This window comes from Polypterus senegalus, chromosome 7 (assembly GCF_016835505.1).
Source record: "Polypterus senegalus isolate Bchr_013 chromosome 7, ASM1683550v1, whole genome shotgun sequence".
Taxonomy (NCBI): domain Eukaryota; kingdom Metazoa; phylum Chordata; class Cladistia; order Polypteriformes; family Polypteridae; genus Polypterus; species Polypterus senegalus.
Genome location: NC_053160.1, coordinates 139,750,148 through 139,771,230, shown reverse-complemented (window position 1 = coordinate 139,771,230; position 21,083 = coordinate 139,750,148). Strand labels below are relative to the sequence as shown.

At 35.9% G+C, this 21,083-nt stretch overlaps 1 protein-coding gene across 2 annotated transcripts in view; it reads right to left on the bottom strand.

Annotated features, from left to right (window-relative positions):
* Positions 1-21,083, bottom strand: part of LOC120532880 (X-linked retinitis pigmentosa GTPase regulator-like) — a 359,951-nt gene that overhangs the window by 17,265 nt on the left and 321,603 nt on the right. The window contains exons 3-4 of one of the 2 annotated variants that reach the window (XM_039759344.1): positions 20,449-20,491; positions 10,451-10,670 (exon numbers count right to left, since the gene is read on the bottom strand). In XM_039759344.1, the coding sequence (XP_039615278.1) occupies positions 10,451-10,670; positions 20,449-20,491 (263 nt within the window). Of the gene's footprint in view, positions 1-10,450; positions 10,671-20,448; positions 20,492-21,083 lie in introns of those variants that run through there. The other variant, XR_005634398.1, reaches the window with a different exon arrangement.

Sequence of the window (21,083 nt, the reverse complement as noted above, 5' to 3'; positions counted from 1 at the left end):
TGTATTTTTCCCTTAATACTCCAATGTTCCTTCCATATCCCAAAGAACACATGTTAGGTTAATTTGCTTAAATCAGTCCAATGTAAGAAAGAGTGTATTATGTAAATTATGTAAATATTTCAGTTGTTGTCTGAAAAAGATTTCTTCTCACATGACCTTTTTTTCGAAGAAGAGAAAAATGTAGATTTTGGTTTTTCATGTCCATGTACTTTAAAAATGGGGAAAATTAAAACATATCTATCTATCTATCTATCTATCTATCTATCTATGTCTGTATCTGGAAATACTACTTTACAAATAATTTTCTACACTGGACAAGTACCTTACTTTCATTATTTTTAAACAAATTGTAAATCATTGTCATTTGTACAGAAACTATTGTGAGTCTTATGGAGACTGATTTTAGGGCCAGTGTGTTTATGACACAAGTTCTTCTTCAGTTTTTTTTATTTTTATACCACCTGACAGCAGTAAACAAGTCTGTTATGACAGGGCCATTCTTAGGACTTTGGGGGCCCTGGGCATAATTAGACTGTGGGGGCCCTAATGCGTGCAGTATTAGCTACAGTTCAGCCAGATTTAACCTGTTTCCACTAGGCACCGCGTGGAGGTATGTAGCTAAGCCCAGCGTGTGCAAAATGTGCAGTGCAGTGGTGCATATTTTTTATAAATTTTACAGCATTTTGTTATTTTTTTTTGTTATAATTAAAAAGAGTGTTTCTATACCGTTTTCCATTTTTTTCTACCAAATTAAAACTTGGGCTAAAGAACATTCCAGAATAAAGTTCAAGAAACAAAATCAACTTTTCGCGCTTTAAACTTTAATTAATGCCGAGTAATCAAGCTATTGAACAACGTCTCGCTCAATGGACATTAATGCTAAAGCATTGATTCATTCTTGTAACATGGTTGTCCTGAGGTAATTCTTGATTACCTTTAGCTTAGAAAAACTGCGTTCCCCAGCAGCAACAGTAACTGGTATGTTGCTTTGTAATTACTACTGGTCGGTTTTGAAAGGAATCAGTAGGAGAATGCCCCTTTTTGGCCACGACAAATTTCAACAAAGCTCCCTTTTGTGTCTCAATAAAGGCTACATCATCTGCTTTTTTCTTTCGTTTAGCAGCACCGGATGGGTAACTGCGTTTCATATTAATATGGTACGTGCGAAACTGCTAACGTGAATAAGACGCAGTTACGAGCGGAGTACGATAAGGCCAATGCCAAGGCAAAAAAGGGGAGAAAGCGTTATACGTGACAGAAAAACACGGGAAGAAGTCCGCACCCATGCTCATGATGCAACTGTGGTCTGGAACGGAGCACCCTATTTATTGACTTTTGTGGGGGCGTGTCGTAACAGGGCTCCGCCTGCGCAGGGACCTGGCTGTAGCGAACGGCCCAAGCCCCAGTTCCCTGTTGCAGCGTCCCTGCCCCGGGAAAGGGCAGTAAGCTTGGCATTAAACTTTGTAGTACGGATACGTAGCTTGCGTTGATCTTAAAAAAAAAAAAACCTTGAATGCTGGGGCACCTTTTGTCTCGGGACCCCAGGCAACTGTTCTGCTCGCCCATGCCTAAGGACGGCCCTGGTTGTGGATACCATTCTCTTTTCATGTCTTTTTGTCTTTTCAATGCAATATATTATTTAAGCTGAGGTCTACTAAAGTAATCATATTTAGTAAGTATCTTGCAAATGTAACAGCATAAACAGATAATATTTCAGTGGCACAAACACCTTGAATGAAATAATAAAATTACTAAAAACTGTTGGAGAGATAACATCTAAAAGGTTAAAAATAATAGTCTTCCTTTTACCTATAAGAAAAATTGTATTACTTTCCACTTCTAGTTTACATAATTGCATGCTGTGCACTTCACATAATTCTACTATATGAACAGCTACTGCTCAGTCACCATTAAAAACTATGGGATCTAACTCCCAAAAGTAAACATCACAAAGATAACTCTTTATATATAGCTTGTTTCACACCAATTACAACCAATGATCATGTGACAATCCAATAAAACTATGATACAAACTGACTTTTATACATAAACTCTATAATGTTATAAATAGAGTATTAATGTGATAAGTGAAGAGGCAACAGAAAAATACAAAAATTTTGCAGATGAATAGAAAACCAGACATGCACCTGGGGGCACTAAAGTTGATTTTTCTGTAAAAGATTAGTACTGTACTCATCAATTACTTTTAAGTATATCCAGACATAGAACACTTTAGACTGAGCACTGGGTTTAGCTAATAAGGATATGTGCTTCTTAATTTCCTAAAATAAGCTGATCCAGTCAGAGACTTGAGTTCAAACACTCTATATTTAACCATATTGAAAGAAGGAATAAATCTAAAGCCAATTTGTCTTCAGATGTTGGTATTATTACTTTGGGCAATGGCAGAGATAACAGTAGAATAGATTTATGGTGGGAATTTTCCTTAAGGCTTGGCCAAAAAAAAAAAAATCAAGATTTATTTATTTAATTTTTTAAGAGATAAAACATACTTTTTTTCACCTTTCACTCATCGATAAAGCAATTTGAATAGTTAAAGTTTATTGTTATCATCTCAGAGAGATCAAAGAAGGCAGCACAATTGGGAGGTTGTACCAAATGGGATAAGGAATAATCAATGTCAAGAGGAGTCTTATATCAGGAAGCAGGAGAATACAAGCCAAGTATAAAGAAACATAGTCACTAAGGTGTTCTTGGAAGTGCCTTTTAGCTTGCACTAATACTAAAGGGGGTACCAAAAGACAGTAGAGAGCAGATATGAGCTCAAGGACAAGCAAATGGATCACAATACCAGAAAGTAGTCAAAAGTAGCAATTGTCAAAGACAAAAACACTGAAATAAAATTCAATATTGAAAGAGAGCCATCATAAAATCTCCTTTTGCTATCCAACTTTTTATCAAACGTTGCAATGCTGACAATCACAACTTAGCAAGAGACATTGTCAATGAAAATAATTGGTGGCACTCTTGAACAACAGAATTCACAGATTGGTGCTGAAATTACATAAATATCATGATGATTAAGTATTACAAATACACAAAATAATAAATAGAGATAAAGAACATCAAGTTAAAATATGTCCCAAAACTTGAGTTATAACATTTATAAGATAATAAGATGCTGCAGATGTTCTATCAGACGGTTGTGGTGAGCGCCCTCTTCTATGTGGTGGTGTGCTGGGGCGGCAGCATAAAGAAGAGGGACACCTCACGCCTGGACAATCTGGTGAGGAAGGCGGGCTCTATTGCAGGCACGGAGCTGGACAGTTTGACATCTGTGGAAGAGCGGCGGGCGCTGAACAGGCTCCTGTCAATCATGGAGAATCCACTGCATCCGCTGAACATCTCCAGACAGAGGAGCAGCTTCAGCAACAGACTTAGAAGATCGTTCCTTCACCACACTATGCGACTGTTCAATTCCTCCATGGGTAAATGTTAACATTATACAAAGTTATTGTCTGTATTTACCTGCATTTTTATCACTCTTTTTTTTAATATTGTTTTTTATCAGTATGCTGCAGCTGGAGTATGTGAATTATCTATCTATCTATCTATCTATCTATCTATCTATCTATCTATCTATACCAAGTTTTAATAATCATTAATTGCAGGAGTGGTAGCTTTCCTTACTAATAATTCTTTACATTTATGTAGCACTTTTCTCACTACTCAAAGTATCTGACACAAAGGGAGGACCCAGGAAGTGAACCCACAAGCTCCTTACTGCAAAGCAGCAGTGCTACCGCTGCACCAACTAGATCTATCTATCTATCGATCTTATACATTTTACTCTAAATACAACCACTTTTCCTTCCAAGAACTGATAATAATACTTAAAATTGTAAAAATGATTTTATAATCTTATTCACTTTTATTCAGATGTTTATGGAAATTTGCATTTACTGGGTTGTGAAAATATAACAAGAAAATCTTGCCCCTGCCACTTTCATTAAAGCACAATAATAATCAGTATTTTTTAGAAACTATAACATGGAGATCAGCAATTACTAAATTTTAGATTTATTATCTCTCATTAGCGTTCAAATGGAGATACAGGGGGTCCTCGGTTTACAACGTCTCGACATACAACGTTTCGAGTTTACAACACTCACTCCCATAAAAACTTTTAAAAAATTGAGACACAAGAAGGAAAAAAGGCAAGGATTTTTTTTTTACACTCATTTTTTCTGTTACTACAGTACAGTGTACAATACAGTATATTTATGTCCTTTTCCTTTTTCTGTGGCTTAGTTGTGTTTTTATGTTATAGATTATGATTTTGCAAATGTGTTAGGATAGATAAGTGACTTAGGCTAGGGTGTGTTTCAACTTACACCAAACTTTGGGTTACATCACTGTTGTAGGAACGGAACTGTGTCGTAACTTGAGGACCCCCTGTACTCAAATGTATGCCTCTACCTTTTAAACACAGGTGTCATCTTTAGTACTTTGAAATAATAATAACTTTTGTCACAATTCCAAATGGGTCACTGTACCCTGCATAAACTAAAGTCTGCTTTACTTTTCTCTTCAGCTTTTGGAATGAAAGTTACACCTTTATGATCACACATTCTTCTATGAAAAAATATTCAACATGGTTGAAATATTATTACAAAGTTCACCTTTGTACTAAAATGCACGAAGGAAACAGAGTTTCAAAGGAACAGGTATTTTTTATCATTTGGCCAATTATGAAATGAAATCTTTAGTTAATAATTTTCTGCATCATTCAGAATGACTGTACTTTAGATTACAGTGATGTATCAATCTGAAATATTCAGAAATATGCATTTTCTGCACCAAGAAGCTTTAAGAAAATACATTTTAAGGTACAAGAAATTTCTGAACCTAATACTGCAAATAACACAAAGAATTTCTTTAAACTGGTAGCAAAGCTAAAGTGCTTTAAGGAAATGTGTTTTGCCCTTTGGTTACTTTGGCTACTAAATCAAACAATGAATAAAAAAAAAAAAACTGTGTAGTAAACGTGGGGTAACTCGTGATTGTCTGACAATGGATGTGAACTTTCACAGTAGAATTTCTGATTTATATAAACATTGAAGCAATCACTTACACAACGTGACACACTATCTGCAATATTTATGTGTCAACAAAATATTAATACATATATGTGCAGTTTTGTTTTAAAATGTCATTGAAATGTATTATTATTATCAGGCATTGTTTAGGCACCTATGTCATAAGGAAAGCACCAGAAAAAGGGACCTCGATTTTTTTTTTTTCAGTTAATATACAGCACGGATGCCGTGAATGTAAGAGCTGTGATAAATAAAGTTCCCCTGCATATTTAAAAAGAAAGTCTCGCCATCATTTCATTTTGCACAATTTGTGAAAACAAGACACTATCATTTGTCTCATTTCATCTTATCTTCTCAATCAATTATTCCCTGTGAGGGCTGTGGCATCAATGGGTCAAGCACATCATCCAAGATTTCCTTGTCCTTTGCTACAGATTCCAGCTCTTCTTGGTTAATTTACCAGGTATTTCCAAGCCAGCTGAGAGTTATAATCCCTCCAGCATGTCCTGAGTATGGCACATAGTCTCCGATGGATGACTTAAGCAGCTCTAGTGGGAGCCACCCAGCTCAAGTGGCACCACTCAGATTAAAGGCTCTCTCAAATTACTGAGCCTCATGGAGTGTCAGACCAGCAACCCTGCATCAAAAACTCATTTCAGCCTTGTGTACTTTCAATCTAATTTCTTTGTCCATTACCCACAGTTTAGGACTGTGGATGAGGACAGGGATATGGATCAACTGGTAGACAGAGATTTTTCTCTTTAGACTTAACTCCCATTTAATCACACAGGACAAAGTACAATCCTCACTGTTCCAATTGTTGATCTCACAGCCGGTTTGCTTTCATTCATGAACAAGATCCTGAGATACTTGAACTCCTCGACTATCATTTGCAATGAGACACATTTTAGAGGTGAATAGGATTGTGCAGTTTGACTACCTACAGAAATGGAAGCCATGGTAAAATAATACAAATAAATAAAAACATAACTTAGACAAAATGGTAATAAATCAGGCATGAGGTCTTTTAGACATTCACACAAATATAACAAAGGCAAAAATACATAGTAGGTGCAAAAACGAAAAGAACAAAGACTCCCAAAACCCAAAAACACATGATGGAAAGCTGAGCAGAATCCCTGATAACGTTGAGAATAATTAGAAGCACAATGTTATACAGTATCTCCTAAACAAGGACTTGCCCTTCTTAAATACATCGTACTCAATTGCATCTTGTAGATTTTGTGATTACAAGTTAATTAAATAAGACAACAAACAGGTATGGTTAAGTCCTACATGGATACATTTTAAGATGCACATTTTCAAAAATGTTCTCCGAAGTGTAAAAATCTCAAAATACCTCATACAACAGTAAGGATTGGGAAAACAAAGTTTTGAAAATACTGATGTATTATTGTCATGTGATCAGACATTGACTTCAGTTTGTTCTTATACAGATAGTTCCATATGTGATCTCATCTTTACTGTCAGGACTGGCTTTTCTCCACATTCTCTAACTTATCTCTATGGATACTACGCCTTAAAACACTGGAATATTTCACTGTATTTATTTTAGCAGGACTTTCAATCTGTTTTCCCAAGGCTTTGGCAATGTTATACTTTCTTGTAACCTTTAAAAGTAGCTGTACTTTATCATCTGTTTAGACAAAAACAGCCATATTTTCCTTGCTCTTTGGCATTTTGATTTACTTCAGGTTTGCTCCGTAAAATGGTATACTTGGCTGATGAACTGCACATGGCCAGTAAGCAAGATTTACACATTTTTGTCATTTCAATGTAGATGACAAACTTAAATGATAGTGTGGATAAAAAACATTTAAAATACAAATAATGTTTTCATATTTACAGTATCTGTGTTAATGTGGACTAAGCCTGATGTAAAATGAGGTGTGAGAGTTGGAATTCAACACCAGTGGAGCTCATCATCTACCGTACCTACCTATCTAAAATATATGTTCTTTTCTTTAACATCCAAACAAAGCAATTTAATCTGCATAAAAGCTATTATATAGTCATAAAGAAAAGTCACATTATTTTAAGAAACCAAGTATAAGTACTCGACTAAATAAATATTAAAATATTTTGTTTTGTGCAAAAGCAAGAGCAGCCAGGAGATGAAAAATAAACAAAAAAGCTCATGAAAAGCAACATTTTCAAAACGGAGACAAAACTGTCAGGATTCAATAATACAGGGTGTGTGTTTTTATTTTTGTTTAATTTTTCTTTAAATATTCATAATACGACAGTTTCTGCTATTTTGATACTGCAAGCAGCTAGGCATATAGGTTGTCACGATAGCCATCATATTTAAGGTTAAGCTTCATGTTAAAAATGTAATATATAGTAAAATTTTTTGTTCTATTTTTATACTCAGCTGTTAATTTTTCTGTCAGTTTTCTGCCTTAATAAAAGGATGTGTTTTTATGTCTGTCTGTGTGTCCTTTCAGTTGCTATCTCTCTGTCATTCCAATCAGAAACATTAGCACTTATTTTTTTTTTTTATTTTTTATTATTAGTTTTTATGAATTCCATACCAAATGGCATATAACAGAGATATATGTATTTTATGGTGCACTACAAACATTACCACTGTAGTCTATGTTGATTACTTAGATTTCAACCTGCCTTAGGTATGTAGCACATCTAGTGTTTTTTATAATTATGTTTGTTTATTTTATTTCACCATTTTCTTCCTTGCAGGTTCCCCCATTTTAATGTCTAGTGGCCATATTGTTGTAAGCAATGATTTTCTGTCACTATCACATGATGTCCGCAAGCAGCATGTTGTGACATCATTACCAAGGGGATATTTAAGATGTCAGTGCATTCCTCCTGGCCTCAAAGATTTTAAATTGCATTTGTAGTGAAAACTACAAATAGACAGCACTTTCTGCAATTTCTCAACTTTGAATTTTGGTTAATATTTTTGGCTTTGGTGCTTTGTTGTATTTGGTGCTTTCAGGGTTTGACCTCTTCCAGTTTTAAAAACTGCACTTTATGTGTTTATTTTGTAATTGTTCTAATCTTCATGTAACCTTTTGCAACACTGTAGCACAAGTCAATTTTCCAATTTTATTTATGTAAGAGAAAGATTGTGATAAACTCCAGTTCTTCACCACAATACTTTATAGAAAAAAATTCAGGCTTTGACCCATTATTTAAGAACCTCAAATTTTGTTTTGTCTGATAAATTTGTTATCTGAATTCTCATTCTTAGTATTTTGATCCATTCTTACATCTGATTTGTCTCATTGGATTGCCCCTAAAATCTGTGATGCTTTGATATTCACTATAGATTCAATCTGTGTATGAAAATTTTGACAGTAAAGAAACAAACATCTCAGAAATCCCAAATCCCACAACAAAAACTCAAAAGTAAGGACAAAAAACAGACACAAAGCACTGCTAGCAATTAGCAGGAATGTTGGGGTGAACACTACTGCAAACTAATAGACAACAAAGTTATATGATCAAAGAAAGGGAAATTTAAAAATGTTTATATTCTTAAATCATTCCCTCGAGGAGTGGTAATTCACTAAGGGAACCCCTACCACCCCACTCTGATGATAATCATAGGTCTTGAAGACACTAAGAAGGGTAAGATTAGACTACAACAAGTTTAAGAAACCCTGCTATAAAGCATTGAGCTAATTGTGAAAAATAGCCTTAAATTAACTAAAGTATACAACCTTGTGTGAGTGTGCGCAAATAAGCTGAATACAGTATTTGTGAAGATCTAATAGCTAGTCATTCAGACATAATACATTAAATGAAATCTTGCAAAGTGTCTTTAATGAAAATGCTTTTCTCATGCCAAATCCATTTTTGTCTTTTTAGGTTAGAAAAATTCAGGAAGGGGACCATAAGAACATGCCTAACCAGAGGTGGCTTCTCTGCTTTAGAGATAAAACAGACACCAGATGTTTGTCCTGTAAGGACGTCTGCTGAGAGAGGAAAGACAAGACAAGATACAGACAGAGAAAAAGCGAGCGTCCTGAATGTTTAATGTTTGTAGTGACAATGGACCTCCAAAATCCACAGCACCTCAGTTTACATGAAATATAAGCCTCTGGGTTAGGTGAGGCATACGAAGGCACCCATGGGGGCTCACATATTGTAATTTTCCCCAATTCTCAAAGCATACAAACATTAATCTCTGGATTGTTTTTGTAGAGTTTCCCCCCACTGTTAATGAGGTCAAGTATTATCAGGGTGAAGGGCCAGAAGCTTCCCCTCAATCTATGAATCTAGATTGTTTGTCACCTTAAGGATCTCAATGTATTGTCCCCGGCTGCAAACATCAAGGACAAGTAAGAAAATTGGAAGAAAATAGGACACATTCATACAGGATTGATAAAAAATAACTCTGACAGCATAAAAGACCCTGGTTTTCTGATTCATTACTGACGGATGTTTACCTGGTATGGCAGGATATGACTTTTGGTTATGATTGTCTAACCACTGCAGTCTCTTTGAGTCATTTCTGCTCACATCCAGGGTAGTTATCAAATAACATCTATAGCCACAGTCTAATCAGTAACAAGGAGTTTACTCTTCATTTATTACCAAAATCTTGTTATCCCATGGTTTTCAAGTGATAGATGTTGGCAAGAAATGATAGATGTTGGGAAGAAACACAAGAAGATGTGCTGCAGAGAAGAGGAGTATCCAGAGTCAGGGATGAAAAAGACACGTGACAATACACATGTCAAATTACAGACTGTACCTGAATGTAAAAAAGTGGAATTTTATTTTGATTAAACTAAGTTCTTTCTAAGCAGTAGGGATCATCAATTAATTTTTGCTACCTACTTACCCAATTCACAGCCTACAGTATGTCAGCAGAAAACATTAGCCTAATCAGAGACTGCTATTATAAACTTAATGTATAATTCATTATTGAAAAGATTTACATTTTTGTTAAATCGTATGAAATACCATACAAAGTATATTATAGTCTAAGTTTTGGACCATCTAATTTTTTCATTGAAATGAGAGTCATGGAAATTGTTACTTCACAGAATGGACACACTTGCTAAGTCGGCAGAGCATTATTTTATAAGTACTACAAAAGTCAGTTGTATATCATCAGATCAAGGACGGATGACTTGTAAAGAGCAATGTGGCATTGTTTGAGCTTCTTCAACAGCTCCTAAAAATCCTTTAAGCAGCTGCAGCAACAACTAATGCAGCTTTACAGAGAGAAAAATGCTAAAAACCTAGAACAGCTTTCAAATGAAAAGTGAGCAACCATATGTATGTGAGCTGACTTAAGTAGATTTTATACAATAATAAATTACTGGTGAGAAGGTAGCACATGCTGAATGTATGACCCAGCTGTAGCATCAATTCTTTAGATCTTATTTTACCTGATGTTCTTTAAAGTTCTCTTCCATGAAGTCATAACCCAACTGAGAATAGAAATTGTTTCCAAAACTGTACACTTGTCCTCCTCTTGTCCAGATAAAAGTATGTCGTCCACCACAAGCCAGCCCAATAATTTCTTTACCAGTGGTGTCATTATTTATACTTGGTGACAAACACACTTCTGTTGGATCACATTTCATGCCCCTTTCTCCGTTTCCAAGTCTGTAATAAAAAACACATTATTGCAGTATAAGGGTATTTCATGATGTGTCACACACAATTGATTTGCTTCAAAGAATTCCATTGGATGCATGTAATGTTCTGTAGCCAGCAAAACCTGTGAATACTGAAGAGTTCAATCTAGAGATAATAAGGCTTTAATTTTTTGGAAGGGGATATAACAGTTTTTGGAAAAGGCATCTACTCTTAGGAAATGTGTACTGCATTTTGTCATGTAAATAGGGAGAAGCATACTGAAGTATACTATATTTACTTGAATTGCGTTTGTGCTTTTGAATGCTTCTGAAATAGTCAAGCTTTATAAAATTGTGACAAACGTTTAATGAAGAAAATAATTTCATATCCAATTGGAGCCACAGATCTAAACTGTTATTTGTCAGTGAATGTCATTTTTAGGCTGTCAATGATTTCACATCAGATCTCCAGTGACATTATATTGAACACTACCCACCAATTACACTTTTCGTGAACTGTGAAAATATACTGCTTTAATTAACTGACGTGTGCAGTAAATAGACTAAGTATCTGAGTGTGGCCTGTGAGAGGTTTGGTTGCTTCCTAAAACCTGAAACTGCTGGGGTAACAAAGGATGGTACCTATTTTTCACTAATACATTTCTTTAAAAAGATTTTTAATAATACTAAAATGATTCTTTAATTTATGTCATATTATTATAACCATTCTTATTGTCTCTTAGAATTTGACGTTATAATATCTAAAATATTTGCCTCAAAATAATTAAATTCAAATCGTGTGATAGATAGATAGATAGATAGATAGATAGATAGATAGATAGATAGATAGATAGATAGATAGATAGATAGATAGATAGATCTTAAATAAACCACGTGGAGGAATTAGAATATTGGATTGAAAAAAAAAATTCTATCACTTGTGTAACACTGTTGCAAAAGTCACATATAGGAATTTGCAAAGGGCAGATATCTGCAAAGATACGATACGACCCTCTACAATGGTGAACTAGAATAAGGGATTCCATGAAATTTATGGATAATTAATAAATCAATAAACAAATATACAATATCTTGCTATTGATTAGCATATTTATGAAACACACTAAATTCTTCTAAATGAAATATTAAAATGTACCTTTAATACAAAATCAGGTTTTGAGTACAGATCTGTAAAGAAATAAGACATCCGCACACATCCAAATACAGAAAGGTTTATCAACATTCAAAATATTCCTTACCTCTGCTGAACAATATGAGCTACAACAAGTGTGACCAGTGACTTTATGTTAATGCTATTCTGTAGATCTGTAATGTACAGTTATCAATATACAGACCAGTTACTCTATTTGGTATATTTTTAATTTGGTATATACTTAAAATATGGCTGGTTATGACTCCATGAAGACACCTTTTAACTGAGTCAGCCTAAATTTCTCTTCCTCTTTTCCCTTGGCTAGATTCAATTGAGGTGAAACCTATTATCTAACACTAAGACGTTTCTATTTTGCCATTGTGATTCATCAAGAGATGTTCTACAACCACGATTCTCTGTTCCTAGAGTGTGGTTTTAGTACTCTGGGGGAATTTTAAATCTATGGACATGCCACAAGTATATGGAATAATTCAAATGAAAAGTGAATATCTAAATGTAAGTTATGTCAAAAGAGAACTAAATGAAAATCAGTCAATTGTTCATTTGCCTGAAAAGTACCAGACTGTAAAAATGTTGTCTTTTATTAGTAGCTAAATTCTATCTTTTCAAATTCAGGTTTTTCCCAAAACCTTTTCCCTGGTTGCCAGTCATATTATATAGTGTACCACCATTGACCATAATCACTACTTTAAAATATCAAGTGATCTTATTCAATCAGATGTTTGCCAAATGTTTTGTAAGCTTTTCTCTTGAAAAGTATGCCTTCTTCTGTTCTTGTATGTTGGATTTCTGCTCACAGACTGAATAAAAAAAGCCTTTTCAAGCATCAGTAATATTTTTCAATTAGCCCTTAATTCTTTATTATTTACATCAACTGTCAAAATGAATGCAATTTAAACATTTATTAGCTTGGTTCAAAACTTTTTTTTCAAATCTAGATGAGTTAGATGAGGTTTGACCTGCACATGTCTTAGTGGTAAATGCTGCTGCCTTGGAGCTCCAGGACACTGGATTTGAATCCCAACACACTCACTGTCTGCATATTTTCCTGGTTTCTTTGTAGGTTTTCAGCAGCTACTCCTAAATACATGCAGTTAATGTACTAAGCAAGTATAGTATATATGAGAATGTGTGTGTTTCATTGGTGCAATGTACAAGATTTATTCCTACCTTAGTGTTAACTCCCCACAGCCTTGTGTGTTGAAATTTGGTATATTCATGTCCATGTTCAGTAATGTTATATAAAAATAATAACACACATTTAATTCATTGTGTATATGCATATAATTAAAAAGGTGGTAATGCAGTCTAGTTGAGTTATCAAAAGGCACACTTATATGAAAAACCTCTTTCAGCTATATGTATTCAATTTTGAGATGCCAATTGGCCCAACCTGGACACTTTTGGGATGATAGTAAAAACCAGAACAATCAGATAAAAATGTATGCAGGCACAGGGAGACAGTGCAGATTACACAGTGAGTGAGGCCACATGGGAAAGCAAACCGAGGCTTGATGTTTTTAATATTATGGGACCATGCTACCCACCCATGATTAAAAATTGATATTATAAAAAGTATTGTCTTGTTTGTTCTGTACATTTTGTATTAAGTTGCACGCTCCCCATTCCACATAACTTCCACCTGGAGCATTGATAACTCAGTAATCCCACATAATATTCTCAAACCACCTTATTCTATTTAAGGACTGTGGGGGGATTTAGCCTGTTCCAGTAGGACTGGGTACAAAATAGAAAACCATCCTGGATGAAGCACCATTCCATTTAACAGTCTTCAAATAACTTAATGCATGTGTTTAAGAATGTGAGAGTGAAATCTGTGTAAACGAGGAGGATGTACTGCATATACTCTACTCATAATTCAAACCCAAGAGACTGGGTCCATCATGCAGCAGTATTAATCACTGTGCTCCCTATGCCTACACAATGTATATAGTCCAAAAAATTGCAGATAATGAATACTTGTCTACTTTCTTATGCTAGTTTATTTAGCCATTTTTTGCAGCTGTGACTGATTGTACTGCAGGCAAATAATTACTATTTAAATATTTATACTATCAAGCTGTTAAATAACATTGCATGCATTTTAACATCCACAGAAAAATACTGCTCTGCATGTACTGTTTACTCTGTAATTATTTTAGCAACATAACACACTTAATCGAACACAGGGTCACAGCAAGCTTAATTTCTCTGAACTCTGTCAAACTTGTTACTCTATGCATGTCAAATGTGTGAAGACCCTGCCATCACCCTTTCCTTTACTTCACAAACTGTACGTGTTTATCTGAGACACTGTATGGCTTTAGGATTTGAATCTGCAAGTTCCTGATTGCTTGTGATCTTCCTACACATAATGTGATTGTGCCTTTTCCAAGTAAATCACAGAAGAGTATAAAAATCTTAGCTTTGGCAGAAGTAACTTCTTGACTATGACTTAGTTAAAGTTATTTTAGAAACAGAAATTCCAACATTGGACTTTTTTTTTTGTTTATCTTCATTTATGTAACACTTTAGAAATGTTTATAGTATAGCCTTGGTTTGAATTTTTTTTTTAATTGAATGTGTTCATTTTATTGCAATTCTACCTCAGAGAATACAGATTAATTGCCAAGTTACATTTGAAATACTACTAATTTAACAATAGACATTTTAGTTATTTAATGAATATCTGAAATTCAATAAATAAAATGTATTATTTGTAAAGTTTATGGACAGTGTTTCAAAGCTACATTAAGGTTTAGCAAATGATATTATTAGGTTTATGGTGACATGGCACCTTCATTTGAAAGTTCTGTGGTTAACAGGATTGAAATAAATGTATTTTCTTATAGAATATTGTGAACAAAGCTGGTTAAGGAGCTAATCATCCTGACAAGCTTGTTGGGAGACATAGCCACACTCAACACAATTTTGGAGGGTTAATTATTGCAAAGATGCTCACTAACAGATTCATCTAAACAGTCTTTTCTAACAGCAATAAATAGGTAACTTGTTGAAGACTCTGATGCAAAGTAGTAGCCAATATTAGATGGAGTGCCTGTCCATTGCAAGGCCCTCATATACCCAACCATGGAGCTAATGTGGAATCCTTAGTCACTCCAGCACTGACATGTGGATTGTGAGTGGAGAAGAAGAATAGCCAAGGTAAAACCATTTAGACACAAGGAGAACATACTGTATGAAAAATCACAGTGGTCAGTTTTTAAGCAAATAATTAATAGCCGGCTCAATCACCATGCGTGTGCATGCTCTCATGGCTTTGGGAGGTTGTTGGGGTGATTGAGATGGAGTACACCTGCACATAAGGGTGTGTTCAGTCTTAATTGCTTCATTGGCTTTCCGCAGTTTACGATCGAGGCACTGCGCCCATGGAGGATGATAAAAAGGGAGCAGGCACAGAAGAAAAGGAGAGAAATGAAAGTGAAAGGAAGACCAGAATAGAGGTTAAAGGAAGACAGGGCAGGAAGAGAGGAGAGAGAGAGAGCTGATGCAAGAGCGAGAGAGAAGGCAGGAACCCAGCAAGGAGTGTCCCTTGGTGAGCCTGTGGCCAGCACTCAGGGGCTGAGGAAGGCTACTCCAGCTGAGCAATCTTGAAGCTAGAGTAACCCGTTAGTGGGATTCGCCGCGTAAGTCTGGGAAGGCAGTGAGAGTTGGGGAGGCTCAGACAGGAAGCCCTGTCGGGCCCATAGATGGCCACAGGGTCCCGAGCCTTGGCATGTTAAGGTCTGAATTGAGACCAAAGGACAGGAGGGACCCGAACCTGTTGTAGTAGCTGGATGGCTGTGTCTGTCAGATAGCTGTCTCCTCTGTTGTGAGGCCTCACAGCAGAGGTAAGCAGATTAGATGTCATTTTCAAAGGGCTGGACCAGAGACACCATTTTAAAAAGACAGTTTTAATGCTTTGGGAGTTTTTAACCTCATTTTTAAGGAATTATTTATTAGATTTGTTTTTAAATGTTTATTTTTATGGATTATTTATTTATTTATCGGCAGAAGAAGCACAGCACTATTTATTTGGACACTGATTTTTTGCATTGTTTTAATAAGAGTAGTATTTCACCTCTGCACCTACCCCTTACTATGTGTAAGTGTCTTCATTTGCTCAGCTCATCCCTTGGTTATGTTATTGTCAGTAGCGGGTTCAAGAGGCTCATGGAAGGGTCTGGTAGCGTGGCGCCAGCCTGCACCGTCATGAACCAGTACTAATCACTGTGTTACAATGGTATGAAAGCATTGGAATTACTCCTTCCAAAAAATACCAAAAAATGCTAATTGAGAACAGGCAAATCTCCCCATTTACTTTCATTTAATGCTTGTAATGTAACTAAACACTCAACTGATTAAAATAAAAGAAATTATTAACAAAATTATATCTAAGTAGATGAACTAAGAAACAAAATTAAAAAACACAAAAGAGAATAACTTAAACTAGTGCTCCCAAATACAAGTATAATAAGAAATACCCTGCACAAATAAATAACGGACAAAACAAAATCAACCAAAAGGGAAATGCTGAAAGAGATTAACACCAAGACACAGGAACCAACTAAATAAAGACAGAACAGGTATTCAATACCACAAGATACACACATTGTCTAAAAACTCCAAAAAATGGATTCAAAACTAAATTTGCTAAGTACAGTACAAAGAAACCTAATGAGAAAAAAGTTAGAGGAGAGCCACTGCATACCTGGAAGAGCATGTTAATGTCTTAAATATTACTAGGGCTGCAACAGTTTATTTTATGGAGCCTTAAGTCACTTCCCTAGTAATGGCCATTAAAACAAGTCCTACAATTAAAACATAGTTGGTGCAGTGGTAGCACTGCTGCTTTGCAGTATGGAGCTTGTGGGTTCACTTCCTGAGTTCTCCCTTTGTGCCAAATACTTTGAGTAGTGAGAAAAGTGCTACATAAATGTAAAGAATTATTACGATTATTATTAGTAAGGAAAGCTACCGCTCCTGCAATTAATGATTATCAAAACTTGGTTTAGATAGATAGATAGATAGATAGATAGATAGATAGATAGATAGATAGATAGATAGATAGATAGATTATTAGATAGATAGGGGAAATTTACATACTCCAGCAGCAGCATACTGATAAAAACACAATATTAAATTAAAAAGTGATAAAAATGCAGGTATAACAGACAATAACTTTGTATAATGTTAACGTTTACCCCCCCGGGGGGAATTGAAGAGTCGCATAGTGTGGGGGAGGAACGATCTCCTCAGTCTGTCAGTGGAGCAGGACAGTGACAGCAGTCTGTCACTGAAGCTGCTGCTCTGTCTGGGGATGATACTGTTCAATGGATTCAGTGGATTCTTCATGATTGACAGGAGCCTGCTCATGGATGTCAAATTGTCCAGCTCCGTGCCTACAATAGAGCCTGCCTTCCTCACCAGTTTGACCAGGTGTGAGGCGTCCTTCTTCTTTATGGTGCCTCCTCAGCACACCACTGCGTAGAAGAGGGCGCTCGCCACAACCATCTGATAGAACATCTGCAGCATCTTATTGCAGATGTTGAAGGACACCAGTCTTCTAAGGAAGTATAGTCGGCTCTGTCCTTTCTTGCACAGAGTATCAGTATTGGCAGTCCAGTTCAATTTATCATCCAGCTGAACTCCCAGGTATTTATATGTCTGCACCCTCTGCACACAGTCTCCTCCAATGATCACGGGGTCCATGAGGGGCCTGGGTCACCTAAAATCCACCACCAGCTCCTTGGTTTTGCTGGTGTTCAGGTGTAAGTGATTTGAGTCGCACCATTTAACAAAGTCCTTGATTAGGTTCCTATACTCCTCCTCCTGACCACTCCTGATGCAGCCCACGATAGCAGTGTTGTTAGTGAACTTTTGCATGTGGCAGGACTCCGAGTTCTATTGGAAGTCCAATGTATATAGGCTGAACAGGACCGGAGAAAGTACAGTCCCCTGCAGCCCTCCTGTATTGCTGACCACAATGTCAGACCTTTAGTTCCCGAGACGCACATACTGAGGTTTGTCTGTAAGATAGTCCACGATCCATGGCACCAGGTATGAATCTACTTCCATCTCTGTCAGCTTGTCCCTAAGGAGCAGAGGTTGGATGGTGTTGAAGGTGCTAGAGAAATGAAGAAATGATGGACACCTAAGAACATAACTGTAATCAGAGGCCCTGCCCTCTCCTAGTTCAATTCTAAATTCAAAAGGTAAGGGAATGCTAATAACAATAATGGATAAGAAAAGAAAGGGAAGCAAGGCATGGGTATGAGGTGCCAGCAGAATCCTAACAAAAATAATTCATATTATATTATTATGTTATGATCAGTATTATTCTGTTGTAGTGCAATTCTATCATATCAGAGCTGATTTTAAAATTGTCTCCATATATGAAAAGCTTGCTAATAATATCTATCTATGTTGGAAGCACATATTGTAATGTCAAGAACAAACAAAAGGAATGTAGGAGGTAGAGCCTTGATCTGTAGAGTGCTCAACTGTGGAATTGAAATACCTACTAACATTAGAAGAGTGCCAGTGGTCTCAGAATTTAATTTTAAAGAATCATTATTTATTAGAGTATGTACTAAGGCTATTAATATTGCTTTTTTAATTGTGGTAATTGTTTCAATTGCTCATTATTGAGGCTATGTTCACACCACAGTTAAAAGTGCAGCGATCCTGGCTTTTTCACGAAAAAGTTTGTAAATAAGGAGATAAAAAAGAAACTGCAAAAGTAAAAAAAAAGCTGCTGTGTAAGGCGCACAAATCTAGTAACTCCAAGGGAAACCACAGAGCATATAAGAGCATGAAAACAAAAGTTAAAAAGGATATTAGTCGTAGTTAACAGACAGAGAGAAGTATTTCAGAAACGTTTAAAGATTGTTACAGTATTTTAGAAGTTAAAGAACAATCAATGAGGAGGTGACGTTTATCAGGAGCAGTAAGGGCAAGTTACATTTTATATATATATATATATATATATATATATATATATATATATATATATATATATATATATATATATATAAACTTACACTTTTTATATTTTCACACGTTAAAAAGTGAATAACCTTCCAATAGCAATTGAAGGAAGTACTGAGTGATTTGGAAATTGTAGAGGTACTGCTTAGTTTCAATAGGACCAGATAACATTTATCCTTGAGTGTTTAAGGAGATTAGTGAATGCATATATAAACCCTTGACACATACTTTTATGAAAGTCACTGAACACTGGGGAAATTCTTAAGGACTGGAAAATAACAAAACTCCCATTATATAAAAAGGGTGATCTGCCAGATCCAAGTAAATATAGGCTGGTAAGCTTAAGATTCATCACAGGTAAATTAATGGAAGAAATTATCAAGGAAAGATTAAATAACACTTGGAAAGTTATAGTGAACAGTCAACATGGGCCAAATGAGGGAAAGTCATGTTTTACTAATTCCTGATTGTAATGAAAATATAACTGGCAGTTTTATTTTACACATTTGTATTTCTTTTTGAATTGGAGTCATATTCAGGAAAATGTCGGCAGCCATTGTGGCCACAGGGGGGTGCCACTGAGCTCCAAACCTCAGACACAATTGCGCCAACTCAGTTCTGGATTCAAGTCAAGAATCTTATTGGTAAATAATCACAAAACTATTCTTCCATGCTTTCTTCCTTCTCCCTTCACACTCTTTACCTCCTCCTAATTCATCCAGCAGGTGTTGTCTTCTTCCTCCCAACTCCGAACTCTCAAGTGAGGGTAGATGACCTCCTCCATATTTGATCCGGGGTACTTCCAGACCAGTTTAAAGCTATGGAAACTACTATTTTCTATTCAAATTAAGTTACTATCCTCTGGTTTCTCAATGATCTATGCAGCTCACATAGAACAATAAGAATATGGAGGTAAAATATGCCCTATGTACTGTACTTATAAATAGCTTAGTAGTTCTGTGTATATATTGCTTGATGCTTTTCTGATTATGTTTTATATTTATGCTCCTTGTACTTCACCCATATTATTTTTTTATTGGACATGAGGGCGGCACGGTGGCACAGTGGGTAGCGCTGCTGCCTCACAGTTAGGAGACCCAGGTTTGCTTCCCAGATCCTCCCTACGTGGAGTTTGCATGTTCTCTCCGCATCTGTGTGGGTTTCCTCCCACAGTCCAAAGACATGCAGGTTAGGTGCATTGGTGATCCTAAATTGTCCATAGTGTGTGGGTGTGGGTATGTGTGTGCGTGCCATGAGGTGGGCTGGTGCCCTGCCCAGGATTTGTTTTCTGCCTTGCACCCTGTGTTGGCTGGGATTGGCTCCAGCAGACCCCCATGACCCTGTAGTTAGGATATAGCGGGTTGGATAATGAATATTGGACATGAAAGTCTGATATGTAGTTATGTATTCAATCAAAAACAATTGTTCACAAAAAGGCCTTGGTTTAAAACAGTGTGGGCACCCCTGGTCTAGCTATCTTTGCTCTTCCACTACACAGTCTAGATATTCTTTCCTAAACATTTTTTCTATACATGTTGATTAAAATATGAAGAACTGAAGAACCGGAATACTGATTGATTACTTAAGAAGAAAAGTTGACAGCCAGAGGCATTATTTGTCGTTATAAACATACAATACTTACTGTCCACTATTTCCATTACCCCAAGCAAAGATCTTGTTTTCAGCTGTTAAAAGAAAAGAAAAGAATTAAAGGTGCATTAAAACTCTAAAGTACCATTAAGATCTCACTATTACACTATAGAAGCTTTATACATACAGTACACATTCTCTGCTAACTTTCAGAAAATAAAAACAATAGCAACCTGCCCAGTGTTCATGGTATTTAAATGTAAAGACTTTGTTAGATTTGTACATCTATTTATCCATGTCCTTGCTTATCCAGTTCTGAGTTGTGTCAAGTTACAGTGTATAACGATCTCATCAAATATTAAACACGAACCAAATCTGAATAGGGATCCTGTCTATGTTAAGTCACGTTTTTGCATGCAAAACTGTTAATCTAAACTTTGTTTCTTGGAATATGGAAGAAAACTGGAATACTTTGGTGATCAAAACAAAAGGACAGTGGGAGAATGTGCAGATTATACTCAGACAGTGAGTGGGCTATGCTTTAAAACCAGTGGTCTAGAGTTGCAAGGCAGCAGACTAATCATTGCACTTCCATGCTAATATTGTTTAGGATTTAAATTTTTAAATACACACTCAGACCCACGGTTTTGTTATAATTTTGTAAATGACAAATATAATATCCAACAA